The 19,860-nt window shown below is 36.6% G+C and overlaps 1 protein-coding gene across 2 annotated transcripts in view; it reads right to left on the reverse strand.

Annotated features, from left to right (window-relative positions):
- The window catches only part of LOC132153114 (receptor tyrosine-protein kinase erbB-4-like), a 362,426-nt gene that overhangs the window by 90,414 nt on the left and 252,152 nt on the right, over positions 1 to 19,860 (reverse strand). For both annotated transcript variants that reach the window (XM_059562365.1, XM_059562366.1), the window contains exons 6-11: positions 18,744 to 18,862; positions 12,416 to 12,557; positions 8,486 to 8,599; positions 7,799 to 7,925; positions 6,729 to 6,802; positions 3,173 to 3,263 (exon numbers count right to left, since the gene is read on the reverse strand). In XM_059562365.1, coding sequence (XP_059418348.1) covers positions 3,173 to 3,263; positions 6,729 to 6,802; positions 7,799 to 7,925; positions 8,486 to 8,599; positions 12,416 to 12,557; positions 18,744 to 18,862 — 667 coding nt within the window. The remainder of the gene's footprint in view (positions 1 to 3,172; positions 3,264 to 6,728; positions 6,803 to 7,798; positions 7,926 to 8,485; positions 8,600 to 12,415; positions 12,558 to 18,743; positions 18,863 to 19,860) is intronic.

Consider the following 19,860-nt stretch of genomic DNA (forward strand, 5'->3'; position numbering starts at 1 on the left):
GGCAGTGCCCCCCCTGGCCACCACGTAGACCCGCCCCTGGTTATAAAGAAAAAAAAAAGATTCTCTACACAATTTAACTCTTGAGGATTGTGCAAGAATGTTCGGAGCCATAATTTTCAACATTCAAAACAACAGAGAAATCCAAACTTTGTTTAGCCTGAAGACTTTGAGACACAACAGACAAAAAAAGATCAGAATGGATAAGAAAGAAACAAAAGAATGAGATCTGAAACAAAGAAAGCTACAATGATAGCTTCATGAACAAAAGACATGAGCGAACTGTCAGAATGAGAGATGCTGTTGTATTTCTAAAGCAAGTGTTTAGCTTGCATCCCCCATCTAGCATCGCTAAGGATCTCCCACTTCAGATGTGATGAGATCGGTTAATGCCGAGGTGTAATCACAACGGTGTTTTTAATCACAGTCAGGCGTGCTGAAGAGCACATCAAAGGGGCTTTGAGACGGCCTTCAGTGAAGAGTCAGAGAGTGGCAGCAGAACGTGCAGGTGCACTTAGACACCGACATCGCTCTCATCTCGTTGATCTGCCTCTTAGGGACTTCTCTTCTGTTTTTCCTCTTTCTCTTTACCTTTCTCTCTCTTTGTTTCGGGGCAGAAAGCCAATGCCAGACACATCAGACACAGATCACATCATGTGGCAGACAGCAATCGGTACAGTAGAGCTTTCAATAAATGACCCCACAAACGTTAAAACAGCCTGGCAGATCTGTGCTCCCACACTCTTCTGTCTCTCCTGATTCTTTAACTCTAAGCAAATGGGGTTTGCACTGTGTGAATACAGCTTTTCATTCATACTCTTTGAACTCTTGGCAAGAAAGCCTTGGCCTCTTTAGAAAACACAAAAGAGGGGATTCACTAAGAATGAATTATGCTGTTTATTTTTCACATGCTGTCTGCACTGTTTTAACCCAATTCAGTAAAAGAATGAAACAAATGAGGAAATACTAGATATACTAATATTAAAATAAAAAATAACAAAATGTGTCACAAATTTAGCGCTGAGCACAATCCAGCCAACTTTATATCTTTGCATGTTCCCTGTTACACAATTATTGTAAAATGCATTTCTATTTTGCAGCTCATTTCCAAATAAATAGCCTTTTAAGACCTTTTCAAACTAAGGACGATTAATTATAATGATAACTTAAACTATAATGTTCTAATAATTGACACAGAGGAAAAATATCGTTGGAATCATTTTTAAGAACATTTTTATCTGATGGAAAAAAAAAAAAAATTAACCAATCAAAATCCACGTAATGTTAAAGAGAGTGAGCATTTAAAGTGGAAGATGACAAAACAAAAAAAGTTAAGTGCGCACTTATAATAAACAACTTTATCATCTGCTGTAGGTGCTAATATTTATTTTTATAGTTATATTTATAGTTATTGTTCTTGTGAATATGAATATATGTGCTGAAATATGGAGTTGTAAATATCATAATTAGATTTGCGAGAGTATGAAGACCAGGTGTATTCACAAGTAAGAAACTCCGAATTATAGATGATACATGAGTTGCAGAATTTTGACTTTGGAAAGAGCGTGTCAATGTGATACATTGCGGAAAAAACTGATCTATAATATACAGATAATAAACAGTGAGCGTAAAACAATTCTGTTGTGAAGTACAACAGATGATTTTGCAGGTTATTTTAAATTTACTTATTTCTATTATTTCTACATTTTATGTATTTCAATTATTTTAAAGGTCTGATTACAGAACCACAGAAAGACAACGGGCCCTATTTTAAAATCTAAACACAAAGTGTAAAGCGCAAGGCGCAGGTGCACTCAGGTTGTGTCCAAATCCACTTTTGCTATTTTAACGATGGAAAAATGGTTGGTGCGCCCGGGCGCATGGTCTAAACGGGTTGACCATGTTCTCTAAATGAGTAATGGGTGTTTTTTGGGTGTAACGTGCAATAAACCAATCAGAGTCTAATCTTCCATTTCCAGCTGCGCTCGTGCCATGACGGATTTGCTATTTACACGGTGGAATTTGGCAAACGCAAAGACTGAAATCGTCTCTGAGATGAAACAGAGCTGCTCATATGCGAGCAAATAGATCAGGAATCCAAGATCAGCCTAATTCTGATACATGCGATGACTATCCTTCATGACATGTTGGCATTTATATACAGTACAGACCAAAAGTTTGGACACATCTTCTCATTCAAAGAGTTTTCTTTATTTTCATGACTATGAAAATTGTAGATTCACACTGAAGGCATCAAAACTATGAATTAACACATGTGGAATTATATATGGAATTATATACATAACAAAAAAGTGTGAAACAACTGAAAATATGTCATATTCTAGGTTCTTCACAGTAGCACCTTTTGCTTTGATTACTGCTTTGCACACTCTTGGAATTCTCTTGATGAGCTTCAAGAGGTAGTCACCTGAAATGGTCTTCCAACAGTCTTGAAGGAGTTCCCTGAGAGATGCTTAGCACTTGTTGGCCCTTTTACCTTCTGTCTGCGGTCCAGCTCACCCCTAAACCATCTCGATTGGGTTCAGGTCCGGTGACTGTGGAGGCCAGGTCATCTGGCGCAGCACCCCATTACTCTCCTTCTTGGTCAAATAGCCCTTGATGCCTTCAGTGTGACTCTACAATTTTCATAGTCATGAAAATAAAGAAAACTCTTTGAATGAGAAGGTGCGTCCAAACTTTTGGTCTTTACTGTATATATATATATATATATATGCACCTGAACACACCTCTTTTTTTAGACCAGCACACCCATGGGCGCACAAAAGAGTGCAAATGCATTTGCTAATAAACGACGTGGCGCTGGACGGGAAAATGCGAACTACGCCGGACTGAAACTAGCAAACACACTTGCGCTGCGCCTTGCGTCGCATTGCACCGGGTGTATTATAGGGCCCTACAAGTTTAAAGTGAACCACTCGAATTTCATAATTTACAAACAGTTACTTCTCATGTATAAATATGAATAATTAATGGAAATGAATAATTTTCACAATAAAACTATTATGCCTCCAACTTTTATTCATTACATTGTAATAATGAACGTCTGACTCTGAGTTTCCCAGGTGCACCTGAAGGCAGTGATAGACCTGTGGAAGTATGAGAAGGAGGGGATTAGTTCTGGAGCTGGCAACAAAGGGTGAGCCCTGGATCTTACCTGTAGAGAGACCTGCCTCCAATGGTTGCCAGATTGGAGAAGACACTCAGATCAGTCATGTTTTCTGGCCAAGATTGTATGTTTAGAAAACCTGGTAAACACAAGATGACATACTCAGTGGGGCAAATCATCAGCCAACATTGCAGACACAAGCGATTCCACCTACTGTAATGTTAAAGGGAAATGCATTACTTTCATCACAACATGATAAACAAAATGTAATTCCGTTTTAAAAGGCGTATAAAGTCAATAATGAGTCTGCATGAGTAGTGCTGACTGTACATGGTACTTAACAATTAATGTATTATTTGAGAAATAATACAGAAATAATAGAAATATTATTTGAGACCACTATACAGTGCCTGATTATATTTTATTCTCATATCCTGCATCTATCTCCATTTATTTAATGGAGATTGAAGAGCTGATAGCTATAAATCATGGAGACAATTTAATAATGTATTAATATATATATATATATATATATATATATATATATATATATATATATATTAAAGGGAAGACAATCCCGTGCATTCACACAAAGAAAAGACAAACAGGCCCTGAGAAAGAATAAAAAAAGATGACTTTCTTTTTCAAGGACAAGGAGAACATAAATTATTCCAATTATTTTAACAATGCAAAGCCTGGATGGTGCATATTTCCAGTAATACGTGATATTTGATTGCCTTCAAAGTAAATCATTACTTTCGAAGCATCATGTTTGAGCAAAAGTGGTATCGTGTTAAGAGGCTAATATAAATATTATTCCTATTCAGAGTTTATGGTCATATCTCTAGGCTTGCAGTAATCATTCCTGGCCTGCTTCTCGGTGCTTCGTTAAAATTAAATTTCCACATTCATTGGCATGTCTACCGGAAAAGACTACAGTAAATATAAATGCATCCATTCAATTAAGAAATGCACTTCCAGTGATGGTTTTCTGGAGGAGAGAGACCTGGCATCAATAAATCATAACTCATCTAAATTCAAGTAGGGATGATATTTTTACATTAATTGAGCTTTTTTCACATTGTTTATAGCCAGACTATTTATTATGAATCCAAAACCTACACCAGTATGATACTAAAGCTAGGCAAAATGCTTTTTATAACGTTACTTCAGGAGTGTGGCCATTATTTCAGAGAGGGGAGGGGGACAGAAATGTCCAAAGTAAATCGTGCGCACAATTTATAAATCGAGTGAACGCAATAGTAAATCAAGGGAGCGCAATAGTAATCGTGTGCACGTTTTAGTACATTGAGGGAACTAATTAGTAAATCGTGGACACGATTTAGCTTTATATTTTTTCCTGTGTGTCATGTGCAGGGCTCCATATAGGACTAACCCCTCCCTCAAGACTTGAGACAGAGTAGAGGGTAAATCAGGTCAACCTATTCAGACCATCTCTTCTGAGAGATGATTCCCACTGGGCTTGAGCTGAAGGCAGTGCCAGCAAGAGCTGCAAGCATTTTCCCAAATCTTTGAATACTGGTGGGGAAGCATCCGACTGAGAAAATGAAATGTTCATTTAATGTCAGTCAGGGTGCTTGGGGTTTACTGGGAGTCATACAAAAATTAAATAACAGACTTGGTCGGTGCTAAGGAACAGGGATTATGCATTTTACAGCCATCTGAAGGTTCTTTCTTTGCAGCTGCAACTCCTGACAGTTAGATGACCTTCTCCATGCGTTTGCCAAATATGTACACTGAATTCAGTGTCAAACTGAATAAACACATTCAATTTAAAAACCCACTGTAAAGGAATACATATAGCAGGCGCATCTGAATCTGTCAAAAATCTTCAAGCTGGGGTCACAGAACAGAAATAACACCTAGCCAGTGAAGACGTTGTTCTGTCAGAGACTGTGGCCACCTGCAAATAGATGTGACAGGCTGACATGCATGCCTCACTGACTTGGAGAGCCCTCTTCGCTGTCACCATAGCAAGAGAGAGTGAGAGAGGTAAAGAGTGAAAGGGAGAGAGAGAGAGAAGTGTTTTCAACTGCTTTCATGTTTCTTATAAGCCAAGAGTCCTGCTCTCCTATGGGAAGCTCTGCTCAGTTGGATAAATCTCCCTCATCATGTATTCATCATATATAGGGCCCCGCTGCTGAAAAATGGAGTCTCGTACAAACACACACTCCCTTACACACATCACACACACATACACAAATCTACAAATGCAAAATAAGTTAGATCTTCCTCTGTGCTGTGTTATAAGTTTTTTTTATGTATTTATCAATAAATCAGGTGGATTATGTGAATCTGGGTATGCGAACCAGCTTTTTTTTTCTTTTTCTCGCAGGCCCTTCTTTATGGAAGCATATTAATGTTCTGAAAAGAAAGAAGCTGCCTTGCGGTTAGGCAGCACCCTAACTGATTTGGAACCCTATTAGTGACAGATTTGGAACACTCTCTTAGTGTGTTATACAAATAAAAGTCATCACACTAGCACAAAGGAAATGTGACTCAATTGATTTCTGTATGTGTTAGCAGGCGGCTAAAAACATGATACTCTAATAAGCATAAAGGTACATATTTATGTAGGTAAAATATGTCCATTTTAATCTGAACAAACCGTTTGGAGTTGGTAATATTTTTGATGTTTCTGAAAGAAGACTCTTATGCCCACTTAGGCTGCATTTATTTGATCAACAATACAGTAAAAACAGCATTATGACAATTTAAAATAACTATTTTCTATTTTAATATATTTTGCACTTTACAACTTAGATGGCAAAGCTGAATTTTCAGCAGGCATTACTCCAGGCTTCATTGTCACAAGATCCTCCAGAAATCAGATGGTTTGGTGCTCTAGAAGCATTTATTATTGTTATAAACAAGTCGGAAATAATTGTGCTGCTAAATATTTTTGTGGAAACTGTGATACATTGCATTTTTTCTTTGATAAAAAGAAAGTAAAAAAGAACAGAATTTATTCAAAGTAACATGAAATGCCTTGAAACTGTCTCTTTTGATCAATTTAACATGTTCTTGCTGAATAAAAGTAATAATTTATTAAAAAGAAAAAAAAAGAAGAACTAGAAGAAGAAAAAGACATGATGCATCCAAGATGATTTGTGGCATGAATTTGTAGTAACAAGAGTTAAGAAATGGTACATATCACTTCCTGATAATATTAATTAATAAATAATTTATATGTGTAATATATATAAATATATATATATATATATATATATATATATATATATATATATATATATATATATATACATACATACATATATATATATAATATATATATATATATATATACATACACATATATATATATATATATATGTGTGTGTGTGATGTAGCTATTCAAAATTGGCAAACAGCACCTATTTATATAGATTACAGTATGTGCCTGCCAGAGGAACATGGGCTCCCCTTGCTGAGTACTGGTTCCTCTCAAGGTTTATTCAATTGTTTTTTTTTTTTTTAACTTGCTTTATTTTCTCTATTATTTTTTCAAAGATGCTTTAAAATAATATGTATTATGGTATTATATATGTAAAATCCCAATCCAAATAAAACTAACTTGACTTACCAGTGATCTCTCGAACGGTGCGGAACACACTGAGTTTCTCTGGATCCAAAGGCTCTATGTTGTGGTATACGTCCCTGTAACACACATAGAGATTGATGCAAATACATTAATACTTGGTATATACTGACAGGCACATCTTTACAGATGAAGCTGATTATGAAACAAGCTTTTAAACATAACTGTGAGAAGCCAATTATTATTAAAGTGCAGACTATCAACACAAATGCACTCTGACCAGTGCCTGCTGACTCCACCCATCCCAGTATGTTGAATTTTTTACATCTTTTCCAAGTCACCATGCCTTATGCTATTTTGTTGCACAGTACAGAGGATTTTAATAGCACCATTGAGCCGGAGATCTTTAGGGTGGATGCGTCCAGAACACCTGCTGATGCAGCGTGTGTGAGAGTGTTTGTGTGGGGAATACATGTAAGACATATTTGCACTCCATATCACAGTTTGTGGTGGAGATGATGTCATCTGTATGCCTATCAAGATGTATGTGTGTGTGCACATGGCTTTTCCCAGCATGCTGCGGCTGCTGGCCCTGGACTGCTCTTTAAGAGCAGAGTCAGCTATATGGGGTTAAGAGGGTCGGCCAATCAGACACAGTGGTATCAAAAAAGGCCACTGGAGGGAACGGGTCAACCAGAGGTCAAAAGACTTCTTGACAATCTGACAATCAAATATTTCATAGCACTTATATAAAATGGGGGCAGCACATTTCTTATATAAAATCACATTAACTGTGGTCGTCTTGATAGTCAGTAGAAGGTCTCATAGGTCTTGCTTGACTGTCTAAACCCAAAAAGTGTTTTAACGGTACTTTTAACGTGTGCTATTAAATTGGCCAGTGTCTTTTTTTACAAAGCCTTGATGTGAAGGGCTTCCCTAATGTTTTTCTTCTACATGATTCCCCTCCTGGATCATTAAAGCTGATGTTATCTGATAATAGGGAGGCAACATAGGTCAAATGGCTTCCGACAATCCAATATCCGATATTTAGCTGTAAAGCAGAGTGTAATGGCCGTGAAGCGAGCCAATAGATGGTTCGAAGGAGCCACTCTCACCCTTTAATGCCTGTGATGAGGAACACCAGGTTTCCGTTGATCTTGGTGCAGTTGATGAATCTGTCGATGTTGCTGGAGTCTACGGTTTGGGCCATCTGAAGGCTGGCAGTGCCGATTCCATCGCATGCTGTAACATAAACCAGAAAACTGTGTGAAACAGAAAATTTTGAGAGAAAGAATAATGAATTTCAGGTGAAATGATCCTTTCAGAGATTGGTAAGCAAGGTTTCAAAGGTTTTGCTATTACTGCAGTATAACTGTGGAAACTAATTTGAATTGTAGGTTGCTAAATTGCTTTAAAGGTGTTAAAGTCAAGCTCTTTAAAAAATAATTGAAAAAAAAGCTAGTTTTGTAACAACACACCACTGCTGGTTGGACAAGATAGCTTGTTTACTGGAAAGGCTGCACTGCCCTGATAACAGTTGAGTGACTTGTCATTATTTACCATATAAATCATTATAAAATGTAAATATACTTTAAATTAAGAATTTATAAAATAATGTTAACTAAACTATTTAAATATATATTGTTTATTGAAATAAAGCTAAGATGAAATGCAGCAAATTACTCACATTAATCACTAATTATTAAATCTTCAATGGTATTGAAACTGACAAATGGAAATTTGTTTTGGGGGCAACCCAAATACATGGCATTTTGGTAACCTCTGATGATGTGTGTGATCACCTTTTGGGCAGATATCAGTGCAGGGGATACACATCTTGATCCTATTCTCCTCCACCTCCATCTTGTTGCTGGGACAGGCTCTGACACAGGAGCTGTGGTCCACCACAAAGTTATCTGCCATACCACACACAGAGGCAGAACAAATGGTCAGATGGTGGAATGCTTACAATCTTAGCAATCTCTCTAAAAAAAGGCCATTGACATTTTAAAATGGTAGAGAAGAAACATCCATTCCCAGACAAAACCATTAACACATCCACACCGATGCAGTGGGGCCTGTGACTGTGGCGTGTGTGCGTGAAGGAAAGAACCCATTTCCAGCAGTGACTGTGCAGCTTGGCATCCATCACCAGAGAGAAGAGAGGGGATCATGGAGGGACAGATAAAGAAAGATGGACGTCTCTCTGCACCTCTTACATGTAACGTGAATCTCAGACTCTTACTGTGAAGAACTACGTGGCACTAGATTTAACATCTGACACCAGGAGAACAAATAACCCTGGGTAAAAACACAGCCCTCACCTTCACAACCCTGACAGCCAAGAGAAACGGACCACTTCACTGTCGCCCCACTGAATTATCTGGTCTTGCGTGATTGTGGAGGGCAGTTTGGGTTTTGGGGCGGGTCTCCGAGTACTGCACAATAACATTCATCGTGGACTGAGCACTGGAGTGGGTGTCTGTCAGTGTGCAAACCCTTCATTCTGCAGCAGTGGCGGCCCAGCAAGGGGGAATTATGGCACTCATGCTCACCTATCATCACTGTTATCAAAGCTCTCTTTCATTCTTTCACCGTTCGCTTCTTTTCAAAGAAGTCAGGTCAATTCACAATAAACTTTATTGTTACAATGACAGATACAATAGCGGATACAAAAGATTTCTATCTCCATAATTACCCCATCAGGTCTATTCTCATTGGATAGAGAAATAGAGAAGGAACAGGAACTTTCTGTCTAATAATGTGTTGCATTGTATGTATAGTAATATATTGACATACTTTGTCATGGTGCTGACATTGCAAAGCAATTACAACAAACATTAAAGATGTGCATTTTAATTCTATTTGATACATTTTAATGTGGACTGGACAATAAATTATTTCGCTGTGGTTTGAAGTTAACCGTTATGTTCTGTTTGGTGTCTCGGGCAGGATCCCTGCACTTCTTGACAAATTAATTTCCATGACGTTTCTAGATGTTCATGAAATTTATAGAGTTGCCATTCAAAAAGAGCAATTTCTAACCTTCTAGCCAATTCAGTATTTTAGGATCTTGTTCATTTGCATAACCTGGAAATAAAATTGTCATTTTCCCTGATATTACCAGGTTATTGGAAAATTGAATAGCTCAAAAAAACCTAACAATCACTGAAGTATCAAGTTGATAATTCAGGACGCTTCTGATTAAACATGCTTACATTTCATAAAGTCGGTTTGGGATTAGTAAGATTGTGTAAGAATGTAATGTTTTTGAAATAAGTTTCTTATGCTCACCAAGGGTTCATTTATTTGATTAAAATACAGAAACCACAGAAATATTGTGAAACTGTATTAAAATGTAAACAACTGTTTTCTATTTTAATATATTTTTAAACGTGCAGTATGGAATTTTTGGCCACCAGGGGTCACTGAATCAAAATAATAACATGAGACGTACTTTGATGACGTCGGGAAAGAGCGTAGGCTCATGGGAGTTGTTGTTCATTGGAACACGCACTCTGTCGCTCCCCACATTCCTCACTCATTTTAACTGAGGCCGGCGACACACTGGATGCGTGGCGCAAGCGTCTCAGCTGCGTGGCGTGTCAGTTTTTAATTCGGCTCCCATGTTAATAGGTTAGAGCTTGCAGACTGCCTGTGTGAGACGCGTGGCTCAGGCCCGGCTCAAGGGGCGCGGAAAACGAGTGCATGTTAGAAATAGAACCGACGCCTATTTTTCACATGACACGCACGCGTGTTCGAAGCGTTTCCAGGCAAAATATAATAGGAAAATATGTTTATATGTAATTTTGTACACAAATACATATTAATTCATGACATTTTGATGTTTGAAAGTCTATAGGTTGACATAAATTCAGATACAAATGTAATAAAAAAAATAAAAATAATTATTGATTTTCAAATATTGCACCTGTCAAACATAGTCTATTTTGCCGTCAATACTGTTGACGGTGTCCTTTATCAGTATGCTTTATATTTATGTTCAACATGAAGTATAGATATTGTTGTCATGAAGAAAAGAACCTGGTCTGTCGGCGGTCTCCCTCTGTCATCTACAGCAGCAGCAGCGCGCCACGCTTCTGGCACGCAGCAGAGACGCCACGCAGCCAGTGTGTCACCGGCCTTAGTATTTTGACAATCACGTATTTTCGAACGGAGAGATATATGAATTATCAGACCCCTATCAAATCAATATTCCATCTAGCTAGTAGTAATATATGTTAAAACAAACACGGTTGCCTTCCGTTAATAATTATAATTACGTTTATACTATGATATCGAACAAGATAGTGAACTGCATTTGAAGCTACTTTATCCAGCTAGATATAGAACGCATGTAGATTTACATTATACTCTACATGAGAGCTAGTCCGTCTGCGTTTTACACAAGACATCATCGTTTCACAAAATATAAGGATAGATACAGTTAGCTGAATGAATGCATACCTGTTTATTAGAATGCAAGCATCTCTCTGTAGTTTCAGCTTGTCACGAAGCTCTCTCTATCTTGGAAATGCAACTCCAATATTTACCCGTGTCTCGTTTCTTCTTCGTCCTAAAACCTTCTCAGGTCATTTATTTCACCCGTACGTTTGCACTTCACAGAACGTGCAGGCAAAGCATAATCATGATCCATAACTAAGTTATTGATTGAGGTATAAATACGAATATAAACAATATAAATATAAAATATAATAGTCTCGATCAAGGCTAGCTACTACTTTTTCTTCTTCGTCTCGTCTTTGCTTCTGTTCACCTTTGTATTTGGCGGTTCCGCAGGAAGTTAGATAAACTAGAGGGGTCAAAGTTTATATGACGCCATAGACAGGCGACAAAACGGAAATAAAGAAACGTGCCGTGTCTTCTAATTAAACTATAATTTTCTCCGGATTTGAAAGTTCTTGGAAACTGTCGGGATAATGTAAGTACACAACAAAAAAATATATATAACATAGATATAGTGATATCTGCTATTTCTAAAGCAGAAAAATTACATATTGCGCCTTTAATGTAATTTTCACGTGAAGACGGAGCTGAAAATTTTCAGCAGCCCAAAATCACATGACTGGCAAAAAAACGGAATGCATCATCTTATAATATCTCTCTACTAGGATTTGATCAGGTTAGAGTAACTTTTTAAAATAATACAAGTGAAAAAAATTTAGTTTAATTTTACACAAATATTATTGGTGTCTGAGAAGCAAAAAAAAAAATCTGAACAGAACATGAGGATTAACTTAATGCAGTTTTAATGCATATTTTACTATTTTCACATTAATTATTTTGAGATCAAACAATTGGTGGACCCCCTGCTGTTCTGCCACTGATCCTCTGTTGAAGGCCCCTGGGATACACATACTCTTCCTTCCTTCCTTCCTTCCTTCCTTCCTTCCTCCCATCCTTCCTCCCTCCCTCCCTGCCTCAAGTCAATGGGGAAATCAGAAGTCAAGAAGCTGAGTGAGATTTAGCAGACAGGCTTACTCCTGTGGGCTCTACATGGGTACCGCACCACATCAGGGGCTCAAGGAGCGCAAGGACTCAGGTGCAGCCGGTCCGATTCATTTGCAGTCAATCTGAAACATGCTTACATTCCCGAATATGAACGCGCCTCAACATGGCACCTGATATCCATTTTTGTGAGTGAAAGATCCAGCTAGAAGCGTGTGCGTAAGCATACATATGTTTGTCTTAGTTTGCTCTGTCTGTCTTACGTGGGCACTTTTTGACGCAGAATGCACCATATGTGTATTTGGCCCGTGGGTTGTGCTCCAGCTGGAACGTGTTGGGGTTGTAGACGAAGGGCTGAGGGCATTGCGTCACGCATGCGCCGCTGTCGTTGAAATTAGTGCAGGCCTGGACACAAAGAAACAAAGTTATTGACAGCAATACACATTTATTTAATAAAACAGCTGACAAAACTTATGTTGCTACTTGTACAGTCTCATTTTAGGATTTCATGCAATAGAAAAATGTGCCTGAACACAAAATTGCTCCACTAATCAGCTTCGACCTTCAAAAAAAAAGTATTTCAACCAACACCAATACTGCATATAAGCAATATAAAGTAGCAATACTACAAATAAATAATGATTCAAACAGGCTTACAGAATATAAAAAGTTATTTGCTTCATCAGCCTGACGTCAGATGCACAAAAGAACTGTTTTCTTCCTTAGAGTTGCTGAGATGTAAAATAAATAAATAAATAAAGGCATTGATCCAAATCCCAATGCATACCGCAAAAGTGCATTTTCAATTAAAAAGGAAAAATTGTGAAGTACAATACCAATGATTACAGCTGAGGATAACTAATTAAAAAACCAAAGAGGTGCGATAAATCGCTTTCTCCAAGGGCTGGAGAGATGAGGAGCAGTCAAAGACACTCGGGATCTGCCCAGACAGCACGTAACAAAAGAGCTACAGAGGTTTGGCCTCACTCTCATTCACAGCAAGGTATTGTGGGTGGAAATTAGATTTTAATGGTATCTCCCGTGCAAAGAACATGTCCTACAGGGAGATTTTTGGTCAAAAGCAATTCGTCTGTAGGCAACATGGATCTATTTTGGAGAAGTGAATATCATTGCAGAACAAAAACTCAAAAATGGAGAGCTGGAATGTAAAATTGACACTGGATGTAAAAGGTTTGTACTTGACTAGTAGCCCATACAAGATGTTGACTGTTTGTTGATTTAATGTTTGAGCATGACCACACCAGTTTCACTGCACTTTCACATTTGCATAATTATACATACAGTCAGGTTCAAAGAGTCCTCATTGAAAATATGGGATTCAAAATATAATATTCTAATAATATCAAATGTTCTTGCTTCCTTTGAAGCTCAACATACTCATTGGATCATCTCATTGGATCACCTTAAATCATGCTGGAGAACATGATAACCAGGCTTGACACAAATTTGTGAAGTTCACGCCGCTCAAGTGCAGCTGACACTGAAGCTAACAAAATACTGAGATATTCTGAAATTAATGTAATTTTTTCCATTCTACTTTCACTTTTCACAAATGGTGATGCTGATCATGTAACTTGTGTTAAAAAAAAGTCCTGACATTCTGAAATTCATGTTAATTTTTCAATTAACCTTGGTAACATTTTTCAAAAAGGTCCCATTATTTAACATTAGTTAATGCATTAATTAACAATGAACAATACATTTTTCACAGTATTTATTAATTTTTGTTAACCTTAGTAAATACAAATACAACTGTTCATTGTTAGTTTATGTACACTAAGTAGACATCCAAAAGGCCCTTTTTACCGCCACACGTACCGCCGCGGCGGTGGTATAAAGTGCATTTGCAGCCTTTGACCGCTGAGTGGCGCTTTAACCACAAGTTATCAAACAAGCGCATCAAAGCACATTTTCGCTAATAGACGTCAGTTTTGCCTCACTGATGTGTTAGATTTGATGGCTTCAGTCAGGGAAAATGAAAGGAAAACACTGTGGTTAAAATATTTAATATTTAATATCCACAGACGAAAGTTTGGTACTTATGAAGTTATTTGCATTTCTTAGAACGAATTCAAGCAGGATGTCAAGCCTGTGCCTGAACCTGTGATAATATTTTCTCTAATCTACATGGTATTAAACCATATTTTAGATTTGACACATTTAAAAGGTGTGCAGTATTATTTATATTATATTATGCGTTATATTATTCAAAAGAAATTGTGGTTTACTTTGCATCGGAGCATTAAAAGTGGTAGCCTTTTTTAGGGGGGTTGGCTACATGGATTAATATGCAAAATGTCAATATTTTCATATATTATGCCTATAGCCTATTTTAATTTATTTTTTCAATATAAATATATTTTGTTGTTTTCATAAGGATTACTTTATCACAGAATATCTGTTTTCGGCGGCACTTGTTTAGTTTAAAAGTAGACATGTCAAGCTTTCTATAGATATCTCTCTCATGTCTCTTCGTTGAGTATTCACGGAGTTACAGTTCATTTTAATGACGTGTTTGTAAATGAAGATCAGCGCAGACAAAGGCTGCAGACAGCACACCTTGTTTGTTATCTTTATTTTATAAGTGCACAAAGTTTTGTTGTTATTATGTCTGTATCCAAAAAAAAAAGTAGACCCTTTACAGATTCGATTGATGTATTGCTCTTATCTGTATGATTAAAACTGAAAGTGTAATTTAAGTTCTTTTTGGGGTTATCAGAAAATGACTCATAATGCGTATCCGCGTTAATCAACTCCAGAGGGTTAATAAAACAACATGCATTTTTGTTATTCGTTACCTGTCCTTTAACTTATTGGGAAAAAAACATTTGTCTGTAAACTGATTAAGAAATTGTTGCATGTTTAAATGTGAAGCACTGTATAATTTCGTTCCCATTATTTAGGCCTAATTTGCCTAAAACAAGAAACGAATAAAATTAAACCAGCACGATTAAATCTTTGAAACTCTAAAGAATTAATAAAACGTCCTCACAATTAAACTCAAGTTCTCTCATTATAATCAACAACATTCACACGATGTAAAAAAAAAAGTTTTAGTAATTGACAACTAAAGTAATTTTAAAGGGAACCTTCTTCCTACTTGTTTTAAAAGTAGGGTAATATCATATAGCCTAAAAAAAATCCCTGTTTATTTTAGAAAAAAAAATCAGATTTATGATTTAAACCGATTTTTAAATCAATATTCAAATGACGAAGAAATTTTACAAAACAAGTTTTAATATAGTTCTTTATCATTCATTTAGCAGTCAAATTTATAACTGCAACAAGATGATTAAAAAAAACTGTACTGTTATTACCTTAATGCTGGAAAGATCATAAGACCATAATGATAATAACAAATCATCAATTAATAATTAATCATTGTTTTACGAAAATCATTGTTATTTGTGATCGTGGATGTTTGCGGGAGGCTTTAAGACCAAGCGGAATCCTCTGTTCCCGCCTCACAGCGCACGGGTCTCGAGGCTTCACTGTCTGCGGTTTGACTTTACTGAATCAGATTGAGGCGAATACAACTTATTGATCATGAGCCCAGGGCCAGCGCAAGCTCAAATGCCAGTCTAGGCAGAGCACGATCGTGCCGCCCCCCTCACATTCACAATTAGGGATCCTTAAGATGCATGTAAACATTTTTTTTTAATCTATGAAATTACACTAAAATAAAAACGTGCAAGCATGTTTTCAGAGTTTTTGATTTTTTCATTCTGCAAAAAGGTGAAAAGGGTAGCCTACACAATGCAACAGCTAAGTATAAATTCTGTTTTATAGGCTAATAGACAGTGTACAGAATAAAACTAAACATATGCACAGTTTCGTTAACAATATAATTAGAACTAACAATATAATTAGATTTTTTAAAATGAACAATTCCTGTATAAAATGGGACAGCAACCTTTATATCAGTGGTTCTCAACCTTTTTTTCCAGCGGGCCGCACTATGGTCTAAGTGCAAGTCTACGCATATAATTTACATATTATGTCAGCAATACAAACCAACCTGATTTATAATATTATAGCCTAACTATTATGATATATAATCTATCACATTCATTGAAATAAACAATTCTACTCCCCATAAATTAAACACCTGATGCTGTTAGGACCAATTTTGTGAGATTCAGCTTGAAAGCAATAACACAAAGAAGTTGCGATTGTAACGCCTGTGTTATACTTTCCGCATGAGCAATCCGGATGCAGACACGGCCAGCTCGGACGCAGACTTCTTCAATTTATACTTCTGAATGCGCAGGCTGATGGTCCGCTCTGTAATTGCCCATAATTATTGCACATCTGACTGTCTTTATATTCTTTTACTGACGGATTGCACAGGTTCGAGTAGCAATGAGCTTCTTCACTCTGCCTGCACATGTGCAATTTTGCTTTTGAAGCCTACTGACCACGCGCACCTGTCCGCGCGGTCGTCTGCTCAGAGCCTCGGCACACACTCTCCAATGACGATAAGGATTGTTACATAGTGTATGGTGTTTCCATTTATCTGAACTTCTTCAAGTGAGTTGCGGGGCAAAAAAAAAAAAAAAAAGAAAATCCAGCACTTCTCCTTCAATACTGATACTGCGACTATTCACAGTTTGTACATGTTCATTCGCTGGCATTTTTTGAATTTCTTTTTTTTCTCCCTTAAAAAACAAATGTGTCCATTCTGATGTGCAATTTTACCTTAAAGGCAATTTACCTAATGGCTGTTGATGACTATTTGAATCGAATTCTGCCAAAGTGCCCGCTTGTATGTGTTCGTTAAATGTTTATGCCAGTGCTCATGTCTGAAAATAATATATGAAGAAAAAAAAAATCACATAAAAACATTAGGATATAGCTTATATTTCATTAGTAGCATAATTTTTTTTAATTGATGTAAACAATAAAATTTTAGAAAATGATAAAGTTTTTTTATTTTTTTTATTCAGCATGTGGTGCGGACCGCATTTGAATTCGTGACGGGCCGCGGGTTGAGAACCACTGCTTTATATCAAACATTTTTAAATCGTCCACAGCTGAGTTTTGCGGGAGGCTGATCTGCGCCAGAGTGCCTGAAGTGAATGTAATGAACAAAGTCATTTTCAGATGCAATGAAAAATGAAAAAAAAAAAAAAAAACCATGGATAACCTAGATTAGTCCCAGGCTCTGTTCTGTAGTAAAATAATTATAATTACTGTTAACCAAGAGTAACAAATTTTTAACACATTTTATCGGATTAATCGCCTATTTTCATTTGCTGAATGTTTTCTTTATTTTTTATTTTTTAAACATTCTAAAAATTAAATTAAGTTTGTCAGAGGAAAAAACATATATGAGTCGTGTATAGGTTTCATTTTAACAGATCAATCACCTATTTTCGTTTGCTGCATGTTTTTTTTAAACACGCTAAAAAATAAATCAGAGTTTGTGAGAGGAAAAAATATTTTACAACAAATCCTTTAAATTTAACAAATTTATCAGAACAAAACAATAATTAAAAATATATAATTCTAATGGATAAATATAATTGCAGTATATAATAATATAGGGTTAGTAACAAAAAAAATAAAATAATAATAATAATAATAATTTAAAGCTAAGCATAAGGTAAGGTTTGGCTTTCTCAATCGGGAGAAATCAAACGTTTCCATATTTGTGATGTTGCCCATTTGAAGCTTAACTATTATTCATGAGGTAAATAGGCTGTGTGCTTTCAGTATCTATGAAAAAAAATCATAATTAAAAATATGTCAAAGTGCTCACGCCTATATATATATATATATAGGCCTTATATTTATTTACTGTTTAATAAAAATAGCATGCATATGATCCTTTGTGTTAAGGTCTTCTTTTAATTTTTGTTTAGTAGACTGTAGCCTAAGACTATCCTACATTTAAAAAATTGTAAAAAAAAATTGTTTCTTTTTTTCTAAATGATCCAATGTTATATCATAATGTTATTGTTGTTTTATTTCCTTCTTTCATCTCATTTTACAATTACATTCATTTCGCAATCCGTCCCTTTGCGCCACCTGGCGGTAGTTTCGCGAATGATTTTAACACGCGACTGAATTACAGTTACCACCGCGGCACCGCCGCGGCAGTACACGCGGCGGTAAGCCCCAGATAGGATGGCCACCTACTGTAGGTTCAGGTCCATTAAATAATATGAACAAATACATTATTTTATTTTAATAATGTATTAGTAGATGTTGAAGTTACCATTAACTAAGATCAATAAATGCTTTAGGAATATTTTTCTTTCTTAACCTTTCATTCAAATTATAATGCCGAACAAATAAATTGTAATGAAAAAACTGTATTCAAATAGAAACATGCAAAATTGCTGGTGAACTCAGACTGTAAAATCCCACTTTATATTTGACAATTACAGCCAAACACACAAAGACACAGTTTGTAGACAGAGGAATTTTCCGCCTGCTGTCACCATATACTGTAGAACAAACTGAAGTCATGTGATTCATGACTAGTCAACACAGGACAGTACTAGACACTTCAGTCCCTAATATGATTGAGTGCATGAGTGTGTTACAGGAATACTGAAGACATACAAAGCAGTCGGTGTCCTTTGGTCCAGAACAGCCTCCAGCACATTCACGATGACAGCAGTCACTGACGTACGGCCCAAAACAGCGGCCATCACATTGCTCAGCACACACGGTCTTCGTCACTGAGAAAGAACAAGAGATAAGGGAAAATGTAAAAGAAATTTGAATTTAAAATGAGCATTTGTGTGATGATTTCTTTAACCATAACGCCTCATTGTACTTCACAGCTGTCTGGATGCCTGTAAGAGTCATACTATAAGTAAACAGAGCTCTAACCAGGGAAAACATGTGGGGATGTGTGGTCTCTTTAACTACAGAGTGATGGTGATCACAAAGCTGCACTGCTTTCCTATTTCTGCTACTGTTACTCATAGTAATGCATATAGACATTCACAGTAATTCCAACCATATGGCATGCAGAATACGTCTCCAGTGTAGCTGCTGAATGAGCTTGGGGAGCTTTTTGAAATAAGGCCAGAAATATCCTTTACAAACCGTAAGAATGCAAACGCAGACAAGAAAGCTTGGCTGTCATACTGTATCTCTTCTTACATTGCCAGGATGGGAACAAACCTCATGAGCAGAATAGAATTCCCATCGAAATGGAGGATACATAGGCACACTACAATACAAAGGCTTAGGGTTGGTAAGAAAGGCATTGCTTTTTCTGACTCTAACCCTAAAAAGGCTGTCATTTTCATTTATGTATCGGTCCTTGTATGAACATGAGTGTGTGTGTTAGTAGCACAGTGGTTGTAAAATGCTGTAATTTCCACAACAGTATTTGTATGTGCATGCTTGCTCGGGCTGACGAACACCACACAGACTATTACAAATGCGTGTTAATTCTTTATCAAGAGTTTGTAAGACAGGATTCAGATCTGGGTATGATTACAATTTTTCAAGTTGTGACAGCAGTTCCCTGTTGGGTAACATGCTATACTTTATCTAAAACTACTTTAAACATTTTCTAATTTTAGTATATTTATCATACATCCAACTTTTTTGATCTCATGCTAATTGAATATTTATATTTTAAATATTCATGCAAGGCGCACTGATTACTGAAACAGTTCTATTTAAACTAAGCTCATCTGTGTGAGAGAGAAAACTTGTTCTG

The sequence above is a fragment of the Carassius carassius genome, chromosome 11, assembly GCF_963082965.1.
Source record: "Carassius carassius chromosome 11, fCarCar2.1, whole genome shotgun sequence".
NCBI lineage: Eukaryota > Metazoa > Chordata > Actinopteri > Cypriniformes > Cyprinidae > Carassius > Carassius carassius.